The sequence below is a fragment of the Meriones unguiculatus genome, chromosome 5, assembly GCF_030254825.1.
Source record: "Meriones unguiculatus strain TT.TT164.6M chromosome 5, Bangor_MerUng_6.1, whole genome shotgun sequence".
In the NCBI taxonomy this organism is placed as follows: domain Eukaryota; kingdom Metazoa; phylum Chordata; class Mammalia; order Rodentia; family Muridae; genus Meriones; species Meriones unguiculatus.
The window spans coordinates 98,758,833-98,773,344 of record NC_083353.1 but is presented as its reverse complement, the minus strand read 5'-3'; the positions used below and the strand labels follow the sequence as shown (position 1 = coordinate 98,773,344).

Below are 14,512 nucleotides of genomic sequence, written 5' to 3'. Positions count from 1 at the left end.
TATTGTATGTGTGTATGAGCATGGATAAACTTAGGTGTGGATACCATGGTGCATGTACTTAGGGGACAGGACAAATTAAAGTCGGTTTTTCTTTCCACTATGTGGAGCCTGGTTTAGTGGCAGGAACCTTTACTCACTGAGCCATCTCACTGGCCCAGGACGTCTTAGTTAAAATGGATACTTCTTTCTTTACAAGAAGAACTCAAAAGATTTTAGGGCCCAACTGTGAAAGAAAACATGTACATGCATGCTCTAATTGTCTTCTGCATTGGTGTGAAAGATATTACCTCTGTAACTGGCAAGAACTAATAAATGATACAGTATTGCAAGTGTTCTAAAAAATCAGAACAAACTAATTTATTATACTTCTGTCTTCATTATACACCAAGTTGGTGAGTTAAACACAACAAAATTATCTTTTCTTCTTTAAAATCGTCTACTAAAGATAAAAAGAATATAGTAACAATTAACATGTAGTTCGTTACATTAGAAAATCTGATATATATATTTCTATTGCCTGTTAGCTTGTTCTAAGCCTCTTCAACTATTACAAAAGAAAGAGGAAGGAAAGGAAAGTGGTTGCTGAAAGGCAAACATTCAGTTCAGTTGATACAACATTACAGTACAGTCAACTAACATCATTCAACAAAGTAGCAAGTTTAGTCTTAGCTTGAGTTAAAAGTCTGTAGACCAGATTGCTACAAAGGATTTAATGCTGCTTCCAAACCACGTTAGCTTTTGAGAGGACACGGTTCTGTGTATTGATGGCTTCAGAAGAAGGGGTCAAGCACAAGGGAACCCCCACCTGTCATTAAACATTTTTATTGAGCACTGTAGTTAAGACAGCATTATTGAGTTTAGCACATCAACTAAAATAAAATAATAATAATAATATAATAATAATAATAATCATAATAATGATAAGGATAAAAACCAAACACAAACTGGAAGCTGAGGGTCACTACCAGCCGTGTCAAACCCTTGCGATACGCTATACTAAAAAACTTTGAAATATCCACCCATCCTCTCCACTCTGCCACAAACTAGCAAAGTCAAAAGTACAAAAGTCTTCTTCACCTTGTTACTTTTGCAGAATAAAGCAAAAATGTCTTTGTGCTCCTTACTACCAGAAGCAAAATACCCACTGAGTTACCACATGTAATAGCTTCTGGATGTGTCCACCTGGGTTGGCTTGGTGTCTGCTGAGCCATCTTTGTCCTTCTCACTGTCACCTTCCCAGAGGTTAATGAGTGGGGGGTACAGCTCGTTCAGTGGGATGGAAGAGGTTTTTTGCATATACTTTTTCAGCGAATGGTGGTAATTTTTCCTCTTAAACCTTTTAGCGATGTACACCGCGATGGACGCGAGACTGATGACAGCGAACATGGACCCCATTACTGCGGCAAGGGCTGTGCTGGTTTCGTGGTCTGAGATGTCCAGCGTGAAGGCGGCGTTTTTGGTTGTGACATTGACACAGGACTTCTGAGTCTGCTGGTGGATGTTGGATACCGTGAGACACACTTCGTAGTCTGTAGAAGGCTGCAGATGTGTTAGGTTGTATTCGTGAACGTCTACCGGAACCCTGGCTGTGTATGTTATGTGGGGGTTGTCAATCTTCATAGTGGCGGATGACCATTTTAAGTTCGATGTCATGACATTGGAATTAACTTTCCAGGATACTAAAATGGAATGAGATTCTGTCTGTTTGACATATATTTTCAGCACCTGGGCACCATCCAGAAGGGTCCCATTAACCTTGACTGTGGCCACTCTAGTGTCTGCCCCTTGGACATTCTGGGCAACACAGGTGTACCTTCCTGAGTCCTCAATCTGTATATTTGCTATCTCCAAGGTGCCCTCACTGCTCAGCTTGTATTTGTCTGACAGGGTTTCCACGGTTATCTTATTTCCAATGGGAGTGACCCAGTAGATCTCCGGTTCCGGCTCCGCCATGGCCCGACAGTCTAGAAAAAGCGTTGTGCCGATGTCCATGTTTAAATGATTTGGGAATGTGTCGTGTGAGATCATGGGGAGGCACTGTTCACTTGAGTCCTGGATCAACACCTCCTTCACCTGCTGCCCTCTGTATTCGGGCGGCATGGCACAGAACATGGAGAGGGGCTCCATGAAGCGGATGTTGGTCTTGTTGGAGTTAATCCAGTGGATGACACAGTCACACCTCAGGGGATTGCTATGAATGCTGATCTCACGCAGATTGGGGAGAGATTCTACCGTCTTTTGGTAAACGGCATTCAAGGCATTGTTGTTCAGCATCAAGCTTTCCAGAGCCGGGACGCTTCGGAAAGCCAGACGGTGGATGTATGACAGCTTGGGGTTATTGGTTGCCTCTAGCTTTGTCAGTTCTGGCAAGTTATCCAGGGCATAGCGGTCCACCGAGACCAGCTCGCCCATGTTGTTGATTCCTAGTTCTTTCAGCCGAAGCATATCTTTAAAGTCCCCTTCTTGGATTTTGTGAATGGGATTTTTATTAAGGTCTAAGAATTTCAAATTTGGAACCTTCTGCAGGGCAAGTTGAGGAACTTTGATCAGTTTGTTGTCATAAAATGACAGGCTCTCGAGGCTATCCAAGCCTACCAAGGCATTTCCAGGAACATCGGTGAGGTACATTCCTGCCAAAACTAGGCTTCTCAAGTTGGAGAGTGGTCTGAAGTTCATGTCCAGGATTCCAATCACAGGATTTTCCCCGATCATGAGAATTTCCAGGTTGGGTGTAGAATCAAACCAGCGGCTATCAATCACTTTCAACTTATTGGAATTCAGGTGCAGCCTTAAGAGATTTTTCAAGCCAGAGAAGGCGTTGGCGGAGATTGTACTGATCTGGTTATGGTTGATGTAGAGTTCCTGAAGGTTGCTGAGGTCTTGCAGGCAGTAATCCGTCATCTCTGAAATCTGATTTTCCTCTAGATGCAGGGTCGTGAGCTGGGTCAGGTTTGCCAGCCCTACCTCTTTGATGTTTGTGAAGTTGTTCTGGGAGAAATCCAGCTCAGTCAAGTTGAAAAGCTGCTGCAGCTCGTCCACGGTCCTGGCGATGTTATTGCTCTGTAAGAGAAGCACTTGTGTGTCACTAGAGAGGTTGCCAGGGATCCTTGTTAGGCGGAGGTCATTACAATCGACGGTGGTGGCTTCTCTGTACGTGGACTGTGGGGTAAACCAAGGACGAATTTCACACACACAAAGCTGGGGACACTCGCTATTCAGTAGGGAAGACTCAGTTAATGAAGTCATCAGCAAGCCCAGCACCATTCTGCAAGCTGCTATCCCAACGCTCAATCTGGCCATGGTGGCTTGACGAACACGCCCAGTTCCTGACCAGGATCTGAACGCTATTCAGTGGTGAGTAGAACAGCAAACAGATAGTGTAAACATTCAAGCGAGTCTCAGTTGAATAGAATTCCAGAGTCGGGAAGTCTGTGTTTCCGAACTTCCCGAGAGGCGCGGAGCAATCTGAAGTCCTTGGACCGTGTCATGCGGTTCCAGGCCTGTGCACAGGTACGTGAAGAAGTTACGTCGGCCAAGATCAAAGTCTGGAGACGTGTCTGAAAATTAGATCAGGGAAGATGTTATGCTTATTCTGTGGACTGTCTTTTGTTTACTATGAGGGTATAGCCACTCTCATAGCTGGAAAACTGTGTTCAAAATGCTTTCAGAGCATCTAAGCAGACACCGAGCCGTAGATGCTCTCACCATAGCCCACTTGCTGCGCTGACACCGGCTAGAACTGTACTTTTATAATTAGAACTGCACTTACTCCAGGATAGTCACTAAACACACATGGAACACCCAGGAAATCCTAAAGATGTCATTTATTTAAAAACAAAGATTACTTCAGAAAGTGCATGTTTTATGCTTCTAAGGAAGCAAGTTAGGAGCCTGCCACAGAGGGCCTCTGAAAGGCTCTGCCCTGCAGACTGAGACTTATGGCCAAACTTTGGGCAGAATGCAGGGAATCTTATGAAAGAAGTAGGAAATAGTAAGATCTGGAGAGGACAGGAGGTCCACAAGGAGAGCAACAGAACCAAAAAATTTGAGCACAGGGGTCTTTCCTGAGACTCGTACCATGCATGGAGATAACCTAGAACACCTGCACAGATGTAGCCCAAGGCAGTTTAGTTCCAAGTGGGTTCCATAGTAATGGGAACAGGGACTGCTTTTGACATGAACTGATTGGCCTGCTCTTTGTTCAACTCCCCCTGAGTGGGGAGCAGCCTTACCAGGCCACAGAGGAAGACAATGCAGGCACTCCTGATGAGACTTAACAGACTAGGATCAGAAGGAAGAAAAAAAAACCCTCCCCTATCAGTGGACTTGGGGAGGGGCATGCGTGGAGAAGGGGGAGGAAGGGAGCAATTGGGAGAGGAGGAGGGAGGGAACTAGAGGGAGGATACAAAGTAAATAAAGTGTAATTAAAAATTTTAAAAAAGATATTTAATTAAAAAAAGATGAAAAGTCACTCTTAGTAAGAGCCAATCAGGGATGGTAGTTTATGAAAGACTCAGTGTATCTTAAGTTACCCTTTTTTCATTAATACCACATTTGTTTTTAGAGATTCTTTCTTTTCCAAATGGTACATTGTGTTTCAAGCTCAAATACTTTTATGTAAGAAGTTAATTTTCTGAAACTGTAGAATAGCAGCTTTCCCTATGTGCTAATAGCCATATAATCTTGGCTGAATAAGGCAATGACAACTCTGCCTCACTACAAATCTTTCTTAAAAACACAAATATACTCAATACATACGTGTGAAAATATGTCCCAGGCAAGAAACAGAGTTGTATGGTAGAACACAGGCCTCCACGCAAAAGACTCTCACTTCAGTCCCTAGCACTGAAAAAGAAAATGTGTGTATGCCTAACATCTCTGTTTTAATTAAACTCCTTGGACTATCACTGGCTACTTAACAGCCACAGGCCATGGATATATTGTATCATCTTTCAATTCATTCAAGTTACAAAATAGGGTTTGTTCATAAAGGATTCTTATAGTTTTATTGAAGAACTGAATCTGTGTTATAAAATAAAAAGCAGAAATCTATATAAAACTCTAAGTACAGTGTTTGGCACATAAAAGTTGTATCGGTCCTTTATTGACATGTTATTGTATTTCTATATATGTAGTCTTAGTTGAGTAGTAGCTCTCTGACAAATATCTGATCCTATTGACTTAACAAGATGGCAGCTAGATAAAGGGTCTGTGTCTTGCTAGTTTATATAAGACCAGTGGTTACTGGTTCTAGTGTTCTGAACTCCAACTAGGTACAAAAAGCCATTATATAGTTAACTGGCATTAATTTTGATTTTCTAAGAACAGACTAGCCTCCAGCCAACTACACTACACAGAGCTATGTGTTTCCATATATTTTCCTGTAATAATGCGTTTCAGGTTTGAGTACTGAAGCACTTCAGTTACTTTTGTTTTCTAGAAATAACCATTAAGAACAATGCATGAAACTCCGGTGTTCAGAACACAGAGAGCTGTCACTTCATGTCAGCACTTTGTATTGCCTCTTTATTTTGTAAAGCATATGTTTGCATTTGACAAAAAACAAAAAAAAATATGATGATACAAATAAGACAACACAAACAGTTGAGTCCTATTTTAATAGAAAAATTTAAAAAGCCTTAAAACTTTTTGTTGTTTTAATATGCAAATCCTGTTACTAGTCTCATAAGGTAACGTCATGCCATTCATCCCGGGACAAGTCTGAGGTGGAATGAATTTGTGTGGCCCTGATGCTAGAAGCTTTCTGGTCTGTGGCTAAGCACTGTTATTGTCTTTGCCACCAAATCTGATTACTTTGCCATTTATTACACACTTGAAACTTTTCAATACTATAAAGTTACCTAATTTTGATATTTATCAGTGAATTTTATAAAATACAATCTTACAGAATGATATTTTGTAAATATTGTTAACTCCACAAGTTCATCCTAGTTCACCCTGTGCCTGTTTCTGTTTAAAGCAGTGCTTCTCAACCTTCCTAATGCTAGGACCCTTTGATACAGTTCCTTATGTTGTGGTGACCCCCAACTGTAAAATTATTTTGTTGCTACTTCAAACTCTAGTGAATCATAAACATCTGAGAAACAGGGTATCTGATCTATGACCTGCAAAGGGGTGGTGACCTGCAGCTTGAGGACCACTGGTTTAGATTGATTTCAAAACAAGTTCAAGGGCATTATGAACTTAAAAAAATCTGCCATAGTTTAGTCCTCAATCTAAATTTATACTAGAAAGCCAAAAGTGCAAACCTTCCTTTCAGAACTCTGGGATAGAATTACTGCAAGCTTTTATGTTTTGATTGAGTTTAAAATATATATATATGTATATATATATATATATATTTAATATGCAAATCTTGTTACTAGTCTCACATATATATATATATATATATATGGAAAGAAAGTACACATTAAATTTATTTTAGAAGCTCTACAATTAGTGTATTACTATTGAAAAGATAGCTTTCATGGGCCTATAGCTTTCATGGGTCTCACTGGTGTGATGAAAAATACATCATTCAGTTTCAATTACATGATGAGACAATTATATTGAAGAGTTCAGATTTGTCTTTGCACATATACAGCCTCAGTCAACTGAACAACCATCAATTCTCAGAGAACAGAAGGTCAGATTTCATATCATATCATATATGTCTCCCAACCCTGAATTTGGTTCTTTTGGAAAAAGACAATGAAACTTCTAGAATACAGTGGATGGACACAGACAAATAGACCAGTGGGGCATTAAACCCAGATATAAACAAAAATAATCTGACAAAAAAAAAACCTTCACAACTGAAAAAGTATGGTAATACTGGTAGAACTGGATATCCATGTGGAAAAGATAAGGAAGCAGCCTTAGCTTGCATTGTCTATAAAAAAAAACTCAGATTACGTTGAGGGCCTAAGTATAGCACACAGAATAATAAAATTCCAAGAAGAAAGCAGAGAAGGAAAATTTCAATGTTAGGTTTCACAGTTATTTGTTGGGTATGACCTAAAAGCAAAAATAGACAAGTAGGATGATTTTACTCTTGCAGCCTTCTGTGCATGAAATCAACAAGATACAAAGGCAACCTAAAAAATGTGAGAGCATATTTTGAAGTCATTTATTGGGGAAAGGGTTAAAAATAAGTATTAGTAAGTCCAACAATTGAACAACAGCAGTTAAAACAAACAACAAAAAACAACCAAAGCTCGAGAGGACTAAATGGACAGTCTGCCCTCCCCCCATACACAAATGACCAACAAGCAATGAAAAAAAAAAACAAATTAACATTACAGACCATAAAATAAATATATATGATAACCATAATGAGTTATCGTCTCATACACATTAGAGTGGTCCTAGTAAGAAAGTAGAAATAGGAAGTGGTAACAGAGGAATCAAAACCCTTATGCAATGGTCAGGATGTACAGTAGCCATTATAGGAAATAATATAGGACATTCTCAAAAAAATTATAAAGCCAGTGTGCAATTGTCAAAAGTTAAAAAAATAAATATTTTAAAAAGTATCATACCATTCACCATTTCTGTGTATGGACATGAAATAATTAAAGGCAAAATATAAAAGTACCATTTGATTACCCATGCTCATTCCATAATTTTTACAATAGTCAGGAGTTGGAGGCAACCTACAGTTCTATCAATAGACAAATGGATAAAGAAAAAGTGATACATACAATTGACTTTCAGTGTCCCTGGGTTTCACATCACTGACTCAGTCAACCTTAGATGGAAAGTATTCAGGAAAAAATGGGATGTATTGAATAAGTATGGATGCTTGATATTATTTACATAGATTTTAAACTGAATTGAGTATTATAAGTAATGCAGAGATGGTTTAGAGTACTCCTCGCAGGAAGCTGTGTACAAAAATTACATACAAATACCCCATCATTTTATGTTAGGCCTTTTAGTATGCTTGTATCTTGGTATGTGGGTGCTGGAATCCTCTGATCCATTCTCCTAAGAATGGTTACTGTTAGGTTTTCTTTTCTTTTTTTTTTCTTTTTCTGTCAACTTGACACAGAGTAATTCAGGAGGAACCCTTAACTGAGATGTCACTACCAGATTGTGCTATCGACAAGTCTATGGAGGCATTTTCTTGACTAATAATTGATGTGGGATAGCCCAATGGGAGCCGTGCCACTCCTAGGCAGGTCATCCTTGGAGTATAAGAAAGATGGCTGAACATAAGCCTGGGGAGCCAGAAAGTAAGCAATACTCCCCCATAGTCTTTGCTTCCATTTCTGCCTTCAGGTTCCTGCCCTCTTGATTTGCTGCTTTGGCTTCTCTTAGGATGGGCTGTGATCAGGATATGTTAGCCAAACATATCCTTTCCTCCCAGAGTTGTTATGTGCAAAGGGCCTTTGTCACAGAACCAGCAAGCAAATTATCTTAGTCACTATAAAGCCAACCATATGGTACAATAAGGATGAATCTCAGAGACACTGACAAACAGAAATATACTGTATGATTCCGTGTTTAAAAATTATCTAATGTTAAAAATCATAGAACTAGAAAGTAGAAAGCTAACTGCCAAGAACCAAGTGAAAGAATTAGTGTCTAAGAGATACAGTTTTAGTTGAACAATGAACAATTTCAAGTCTTAATATACTTAGTACAACTAAATTGAAAATGAGGGAGAGTATACCGAATGCTGTAAAAATGACAGTGAGTGTATTATAATTTAGGTTAGCTTTTATCACACATATGAATTAACTATTTTCAATTCTGTAAAACCAAAAATGGCTGGTATAGATTAGTTAAAAACACACACACAAACAAACAATGACAAAACAAAAAAAAAAACCCTTTATTCTGGTACTGGCATGTTAAATTTGTCAAATGTAAAAAGAATATATTTTGCTAATTATGAGAATAATGTTCCACAAAAAAAAATCTGGCAGTTTCAGGAAACAATCCCTTAAAGAACAAACTGTGGCCTTAAAGGCTCAGAATTGGCAAGGAACACATTTCAAGAGAGGCCTTAAAATAATTAGACAATTACATTTGATGCTGCTGTCTCCCAGTGAGATATGTTTGGGACACTCTGCTCTGAATATAAAATCCCAAGGGAAATGGAATACATGGCCATCACCCTGATAGAAATGACCCCAACACTCACCTTCCCCATTTGTTTTAGTTTGGATGGTAGTCAAAATGATGGTATCTGGTGGGACATGAGGCTGAATGTATGCATTAAGTTCATATGAGTTGGGACAAAAGAAAAACATGTTTACCATAGAATCATGCTCATATACATCTGTTTCTGCAAGAAACATCTCTGTTTCTGCAAGAAAAGACAAGAAGCAAACAAAGGATGTGGGACTATAGAAATAGGGCTCTTTGGGGATGAGGAGATCAAGTGATTTATATCCAAACTCTGACTTCTCTGTTCTTGGATGCATTGCCTGATGCAAGCTACTTGAGTTCTTTTTTTCCCCCGTTCATAGTTAAAATTAAGGCCACTTACATATTCTACATACATGAAAATTATTGTAAGAAAGTAAATTATTTTAAGAAAGTAAATTATTTATGTAAGCCTAAGAAATACATAAGAAACAGTGCCACCCATGGAGGGCCCTCAAAACTTACTTGGATATCTGGAATTTCACTGAGTCATTTCATTCTATTCTCAGCCCATGAGCAAAGCTTGTAAGGCCCTGGGGCATGAATTTCTATTTTCAACTAGTGGTAACTAGAATTAATAGCTAGAAACCTACAGACCAAATACTGCACTAGAGTTAAATGAAAGTCTCATGTAGACAAATGGAGTCCATATAGCAAGCCGAGATGCAGCTCAGTGGAGAGTGATTGCGTTGTGTATGGGATATCCAAGGTTGACCCCCCCGGCACTGCAAAAACAACCAATCTTTTGAACCTCTGACTTGGAATTATTATTGCCCTTGGCCAGTCTATTTACAATAGTGGAGAACTAAATTTGATCCTCAGATGAAGACAAAACGACCTAAGACATCTGCTTTTTTACACACACTCTCTCTGATGGACAGATTGTTACAACCCAGAAAAGTTCTAGCAGGCTGGAGAGATGACTCATCATCGCTTAGGAGCCCTGGTTTTGTCCTTGCTCTTCCAGCAGACCCTGGTTTGGTTCCCAGCACCAACCTGGCAGCTTGCAATGGCCTCTAACTCCAGTGCCAGAGAACGCTGGCTGGTTTTAGTCAGCTCGACACGTGTAGAGTCACCTGAGAGGAGGAAACCTCAATTGAGAATATGCATCCGTAAGACTGAGCTGCGGATAAACAACCCTGTAGGATATTATCTTAATTGGTGATTGATGTGGGAGGGTTTAGCCCCTAGTGGGTGGGGCTGTCCCTGGGCTGGTAGTCCTGGGTTCTATAAGAAAGCAGCCTGAGCAAGCCAGGAGGAGTAAGGCAGTAAGCAGCAGCCCTTCATGGCCTCTGCATCAGCTCCTACATCCAGGTTCCTGCCCTGCCTGAGTTTCTGCCATGAATTCCCTCTGTGTTAGAAACATAAGCAAAACCCTGTCTTTGCTAAGTCGCATTTGGTCATGATGTTTCACCACAGCGATAGCAACCCTAAGACACCTCCACAGGTACCAGGCATGGATATGGTATGTGAACATATGTGCAGCAAAATGCACATACTCTTAAAAATTAAGGTAAAATATTAAAAAAATGCTCTGAAAATGTTACTTATTTTGGCTCTCGAGTCTGCAAATCTGGACTACTGCAATGTAACCCTTCATATTCCCTTTTGAGAATAACGTCAACGATGCATAAGTGGGATTTTGTTCAAATTCAATGTTTACTCTAGTCATATAGGGTTAAAAAAGAATTATTATATCAGTGCAAATTCTCCCAGTAGCCACCCTCATGGCAGGGGCAGGTAGTAGTAATTTGATAATATGAAGTCAACTTCGTGAACTGATCTTCCAGAAGGATGTGTTCTGGGCCTGAAGTCCATGCTGACCTCTGCTGCACATAAAGGTGCTTACAGTAAACACTCTCAAGGACTTTAAGCTTTTGAACCAAATAGGAACATTACTTTAGAATTAAAAGCTCGGCTTTGAGAAAGGCCTGGTTTCAAATTCGGGCCTGTGACCTTTGAAAACATACTGAAACTTCCTAAGTCTCGGTTTCCTTTTCTTTTTGAAAATGGAAATCGTAAAATCTGTTTTGCAAGAGTAGCAAGAATTGACATAATAGATGTAAAGCTTTGACAGAGTGCCTGGTACGTAGCGAATGCCCAATAGAGGTTAGCTGTTGTCTTTACAGGTTTGATGCCTCATCTTGAATCTGAGTCACTTTTTTGTGGATGTTGAGGATAGAAGGAAATAGGGAGTAGGTGAAATCAGCAGAGGATACCCCTGAAGTTCTGAACCTAATGTAGATGGGCGCACTGGAGATGGAGCTAGAGAAAGAGATGACAGTAAACCTTTTATGGAGGATCCATTTTATTTCACTTCTAAAGGAAAAAGGACCTGGCAAGTGCATCTAAACTGCTAACATACATAGGCTAGACATTAACTTCTCAGACTTTTTATTTGGCCTTTAACCTTCCCTGACTGTTAAATTTCTTTGTCTAGCCATTTTTCTAAGTAATATTCCTGCTTCAGATATTGTCCAAGATGGGGACCACCCTGTCTTGTGTGGCAGTGACCACAGATTTAAATCCCAGCAGAAGGAAGAGATCTGTCTCCGTAATGCATTAGGAAACAGTAAGGCATATCTCATCGCGAGGGCTGAAGGAAGCTTGCAGGGGGTGTTTTGCATACAGAATTCTCCCAAGGGTCCACATTACTCATCGGCTAGCCATGTGGCAGTGTGCCTGAGCCGGCCAACCAGCACAACTAAATACCTGCCGGAGAAAGGATTCATTTTGTCTTCACCACAGACTTTCTAGATGACCTTGAACAAGTCCTGTAACTAAGCAGGTAGAGAATAAAAGTCTTTATAGCTTCCCAGGCCAGATGGATACTAAGTATTCGTCAGATCAACCCATTCCTCAGATGGCCCAGAAAACTACACTCCTAGCTACTGTCCCTTCCTCCATCTGTTCTTTTTTTTTCTTCTTTTCTTTTTGTTACTAAATTATGATGGACAGATGGATGTTAACATTCCAAGGTTCTTAACCTTAGAATTTCTAGGCTTTCCAGGGCCAGGCATGTTAAGGTAGTCAGTCGGGTCCAATAGAGTGGAAAGCTGAGGAAGACAGAGTAATCCATCCAAACATATTTCAGCTGTGCAGGCTGAACAGCACCCATCTGCTCTCTGAGGCTTTTTTATAGCCTATGGCCATGGTGTACCCCATCTGAAATTTAGACTACTGTGATCACTGAATTACAGGAAAAATTTGATAGCTAAGTGATTAGATAGAAGTACCTGGATATTACCCATAAACACTCCATGTGTGAAAACCTACAATTATAAACTTAAAGTTTTCTGAAGAAAACTTCATTAGAGGCTTTTTTTTTTTAAAGGCATTTAGTCTCACTTTTACTTTTTGTTTTTGTAAGGTCCTATTTAAGATGAAATGCAGATAGAACTCTTAGATATTCCCTAGATGATCAAAATGACCCAGTTGTTTGGTAAAGAGAGAGACAAAGTAAATCCCAAATGCTCTGATTCAGCATTTCCTAAGCTCATTTTAAATTTCTGTGGTAATTTTTTTCTGGCTCCCAAAGCAAAATATAATAGTCCTTTCCCACATTTTATTTTTTTATGCTGTAATTACTGTTTAATAGACTCTAAAATTCTCTGGTGTTTGAGTGGTATAAATACACTAGTGTGCAAAGAGGATGGACACAAGTAATCTTTTGATTCTCCTCCTTTCTCCTTTTTCTTTCAGGCCAGGGCAAATTCATCACCCTGCAGGTGCAGCCTCAGCCAGCATCTCTGGGAAAAGCTCAAAGGCGCAGCTGGTCTCCAAGCTAAGCATAAAAGCTGGGGTCACAATTCATTCAGCTCCTAAGAGGAGCTGGGCATGGCCAGCACATTAGTCCTTTGAGGAGTGTTGGCCAGGCATGGTAAACAGGGCAGGGCTGGTCTGGGTGGACTGAAGAATTACCAAAGAAAATTCTAAGAAAGAAAGAAATAACAAAAGAAAAATGAGAAGTCAGAAGTCCAGTGCCAGCTGGCAAGAATCCAATCTGAGTGGGTGGCTTGGCATGGTTGAGAAGAGTTGTGGGGATAGGGCAGTCACCTCAGACTCTGACTGGGCTCCAGTTGATCGAAGGTAATCAGGCTGTTTCCCTGCAACATCTAGCGAAGCCAAGTTGGAGGATGATGGTCAGGAGCATCTTAACCAACCTTTCGTTTTCAGTTTACATATTTGGATAGGAACTCTGATTTCACTCCAAATCTCCAGCCACCCTGCCTTTTATGGAATTCCTCTCCCTCGTTATTTCTTTAAAAAAATAAAATACATTTATGGGTTTGGGAGGAGCATGCCATGCTGCACACAGGTCAGAAGACAATCTATGGAAGCTGGTTTCTTCTCAGGGTCTGGACTGAGGTCATCCTCCTTGGATGTCAGGCTTGGTGGCAAACACCCATCTGACAGAGGCATCTCACTGGCCCTGAATTCTATACTTCTTCCCTTAGCTTGGGCTTTTTAGGTAAGGTTGTAAGCGATCTTTTGATCTTTTGATTCTCCTTCATTCCCATTCCTGAAGGTTACTGGCCTTTAGTGTTCTACTAACCAAGAACGTATTAGCAACACAGGAGAAACACCATATTCAGTTTAGGAATAGTTTTGTGGTTTCTGAACCACCCATACCATAACCTGCCCTTTCATCTTTGCTTAGGAAAATCAGGGAAATAGTAGATACCATTAATAATGCTGATAGCCAACCATTTGCAAACAGTAGTCAGGTCAGTTAAACAATGTTTATTGTTGTTTCTTTTTTTTTTTTAACATGTCAAGGAATTGATCATAATTGTTGATGTTTTTTGTTATTGTAAGTTTAATCGTCAAAATGAATAAATTAAAATGTATATATTGATCATATGTTGCAAACTATAGACATCCAAATGAAAGAAGTGTAAAGAGGATTTGAAAAATAAGGAGGGCTTAAAACAGCATGGATTTAAGACTGGAGAGCCTCATAAAAATATAATATGTCATAGCTAACTTCCCATGCATGTGAATACAAATACTGTGAAAAACATTAGCTACAGCTTGGATGTTGTTTGTCATCCATTTGTAGCTTAATCCCATAGCTTTAATATTAGATATATTTTTAATTTTTAAGGGGTGGGTCTGGTGGGAGGGTCTTAGGCCATTGAAGGTGCTGCCCTCAGACATAATTGACTTTTAGGAGTTGTTTAAAAGCCTGAGCCTGAACCCTGACCTTGTATTTCCTGCTATATCACATGATCTTTTCCTTCTATAGTGATTCACCATGAGTCTCTTACTAGAGGCCAAACCAATGGGTTCATCCAATATTGAATTTTTATCCTTCCATTCTGTGAAATCCGCAAATCTTCTCTTTGTAATAAGG

The 14,512-nt window shown here is 39.8% G+C and overlaps 1 protein-coding gene across 1 annotated transcript in view; it reads right to left on the bottom strand.

Annotated features, from left to right (window-relative positions):
- Window positions 1-1,095: 1,095 nt before the first annotated feature.
- The window catches only part of Lrrn1 (leucine rich repeat neuronal 1), a 38,695-nt gene continuing 25,278 nt past the window's right edge, over window positions 1,096-14,512 (bottom strand). Inside the window, exon 2 of the mRNA XM_021657648.2 lies at window positions 1,096-3,557. Within this exon, the coding sequence (XP_021513323.1) occupies window positions 1,150-3,300 (2,151 nt within the window). The 5' untranslated portion in view covers window positions 3,301-3,557 and the 3' untranslated portion in view covers window positions 1,096-1,149. The remainder of the gene's footprint in view (window positions 3,558-14,512) is intronic.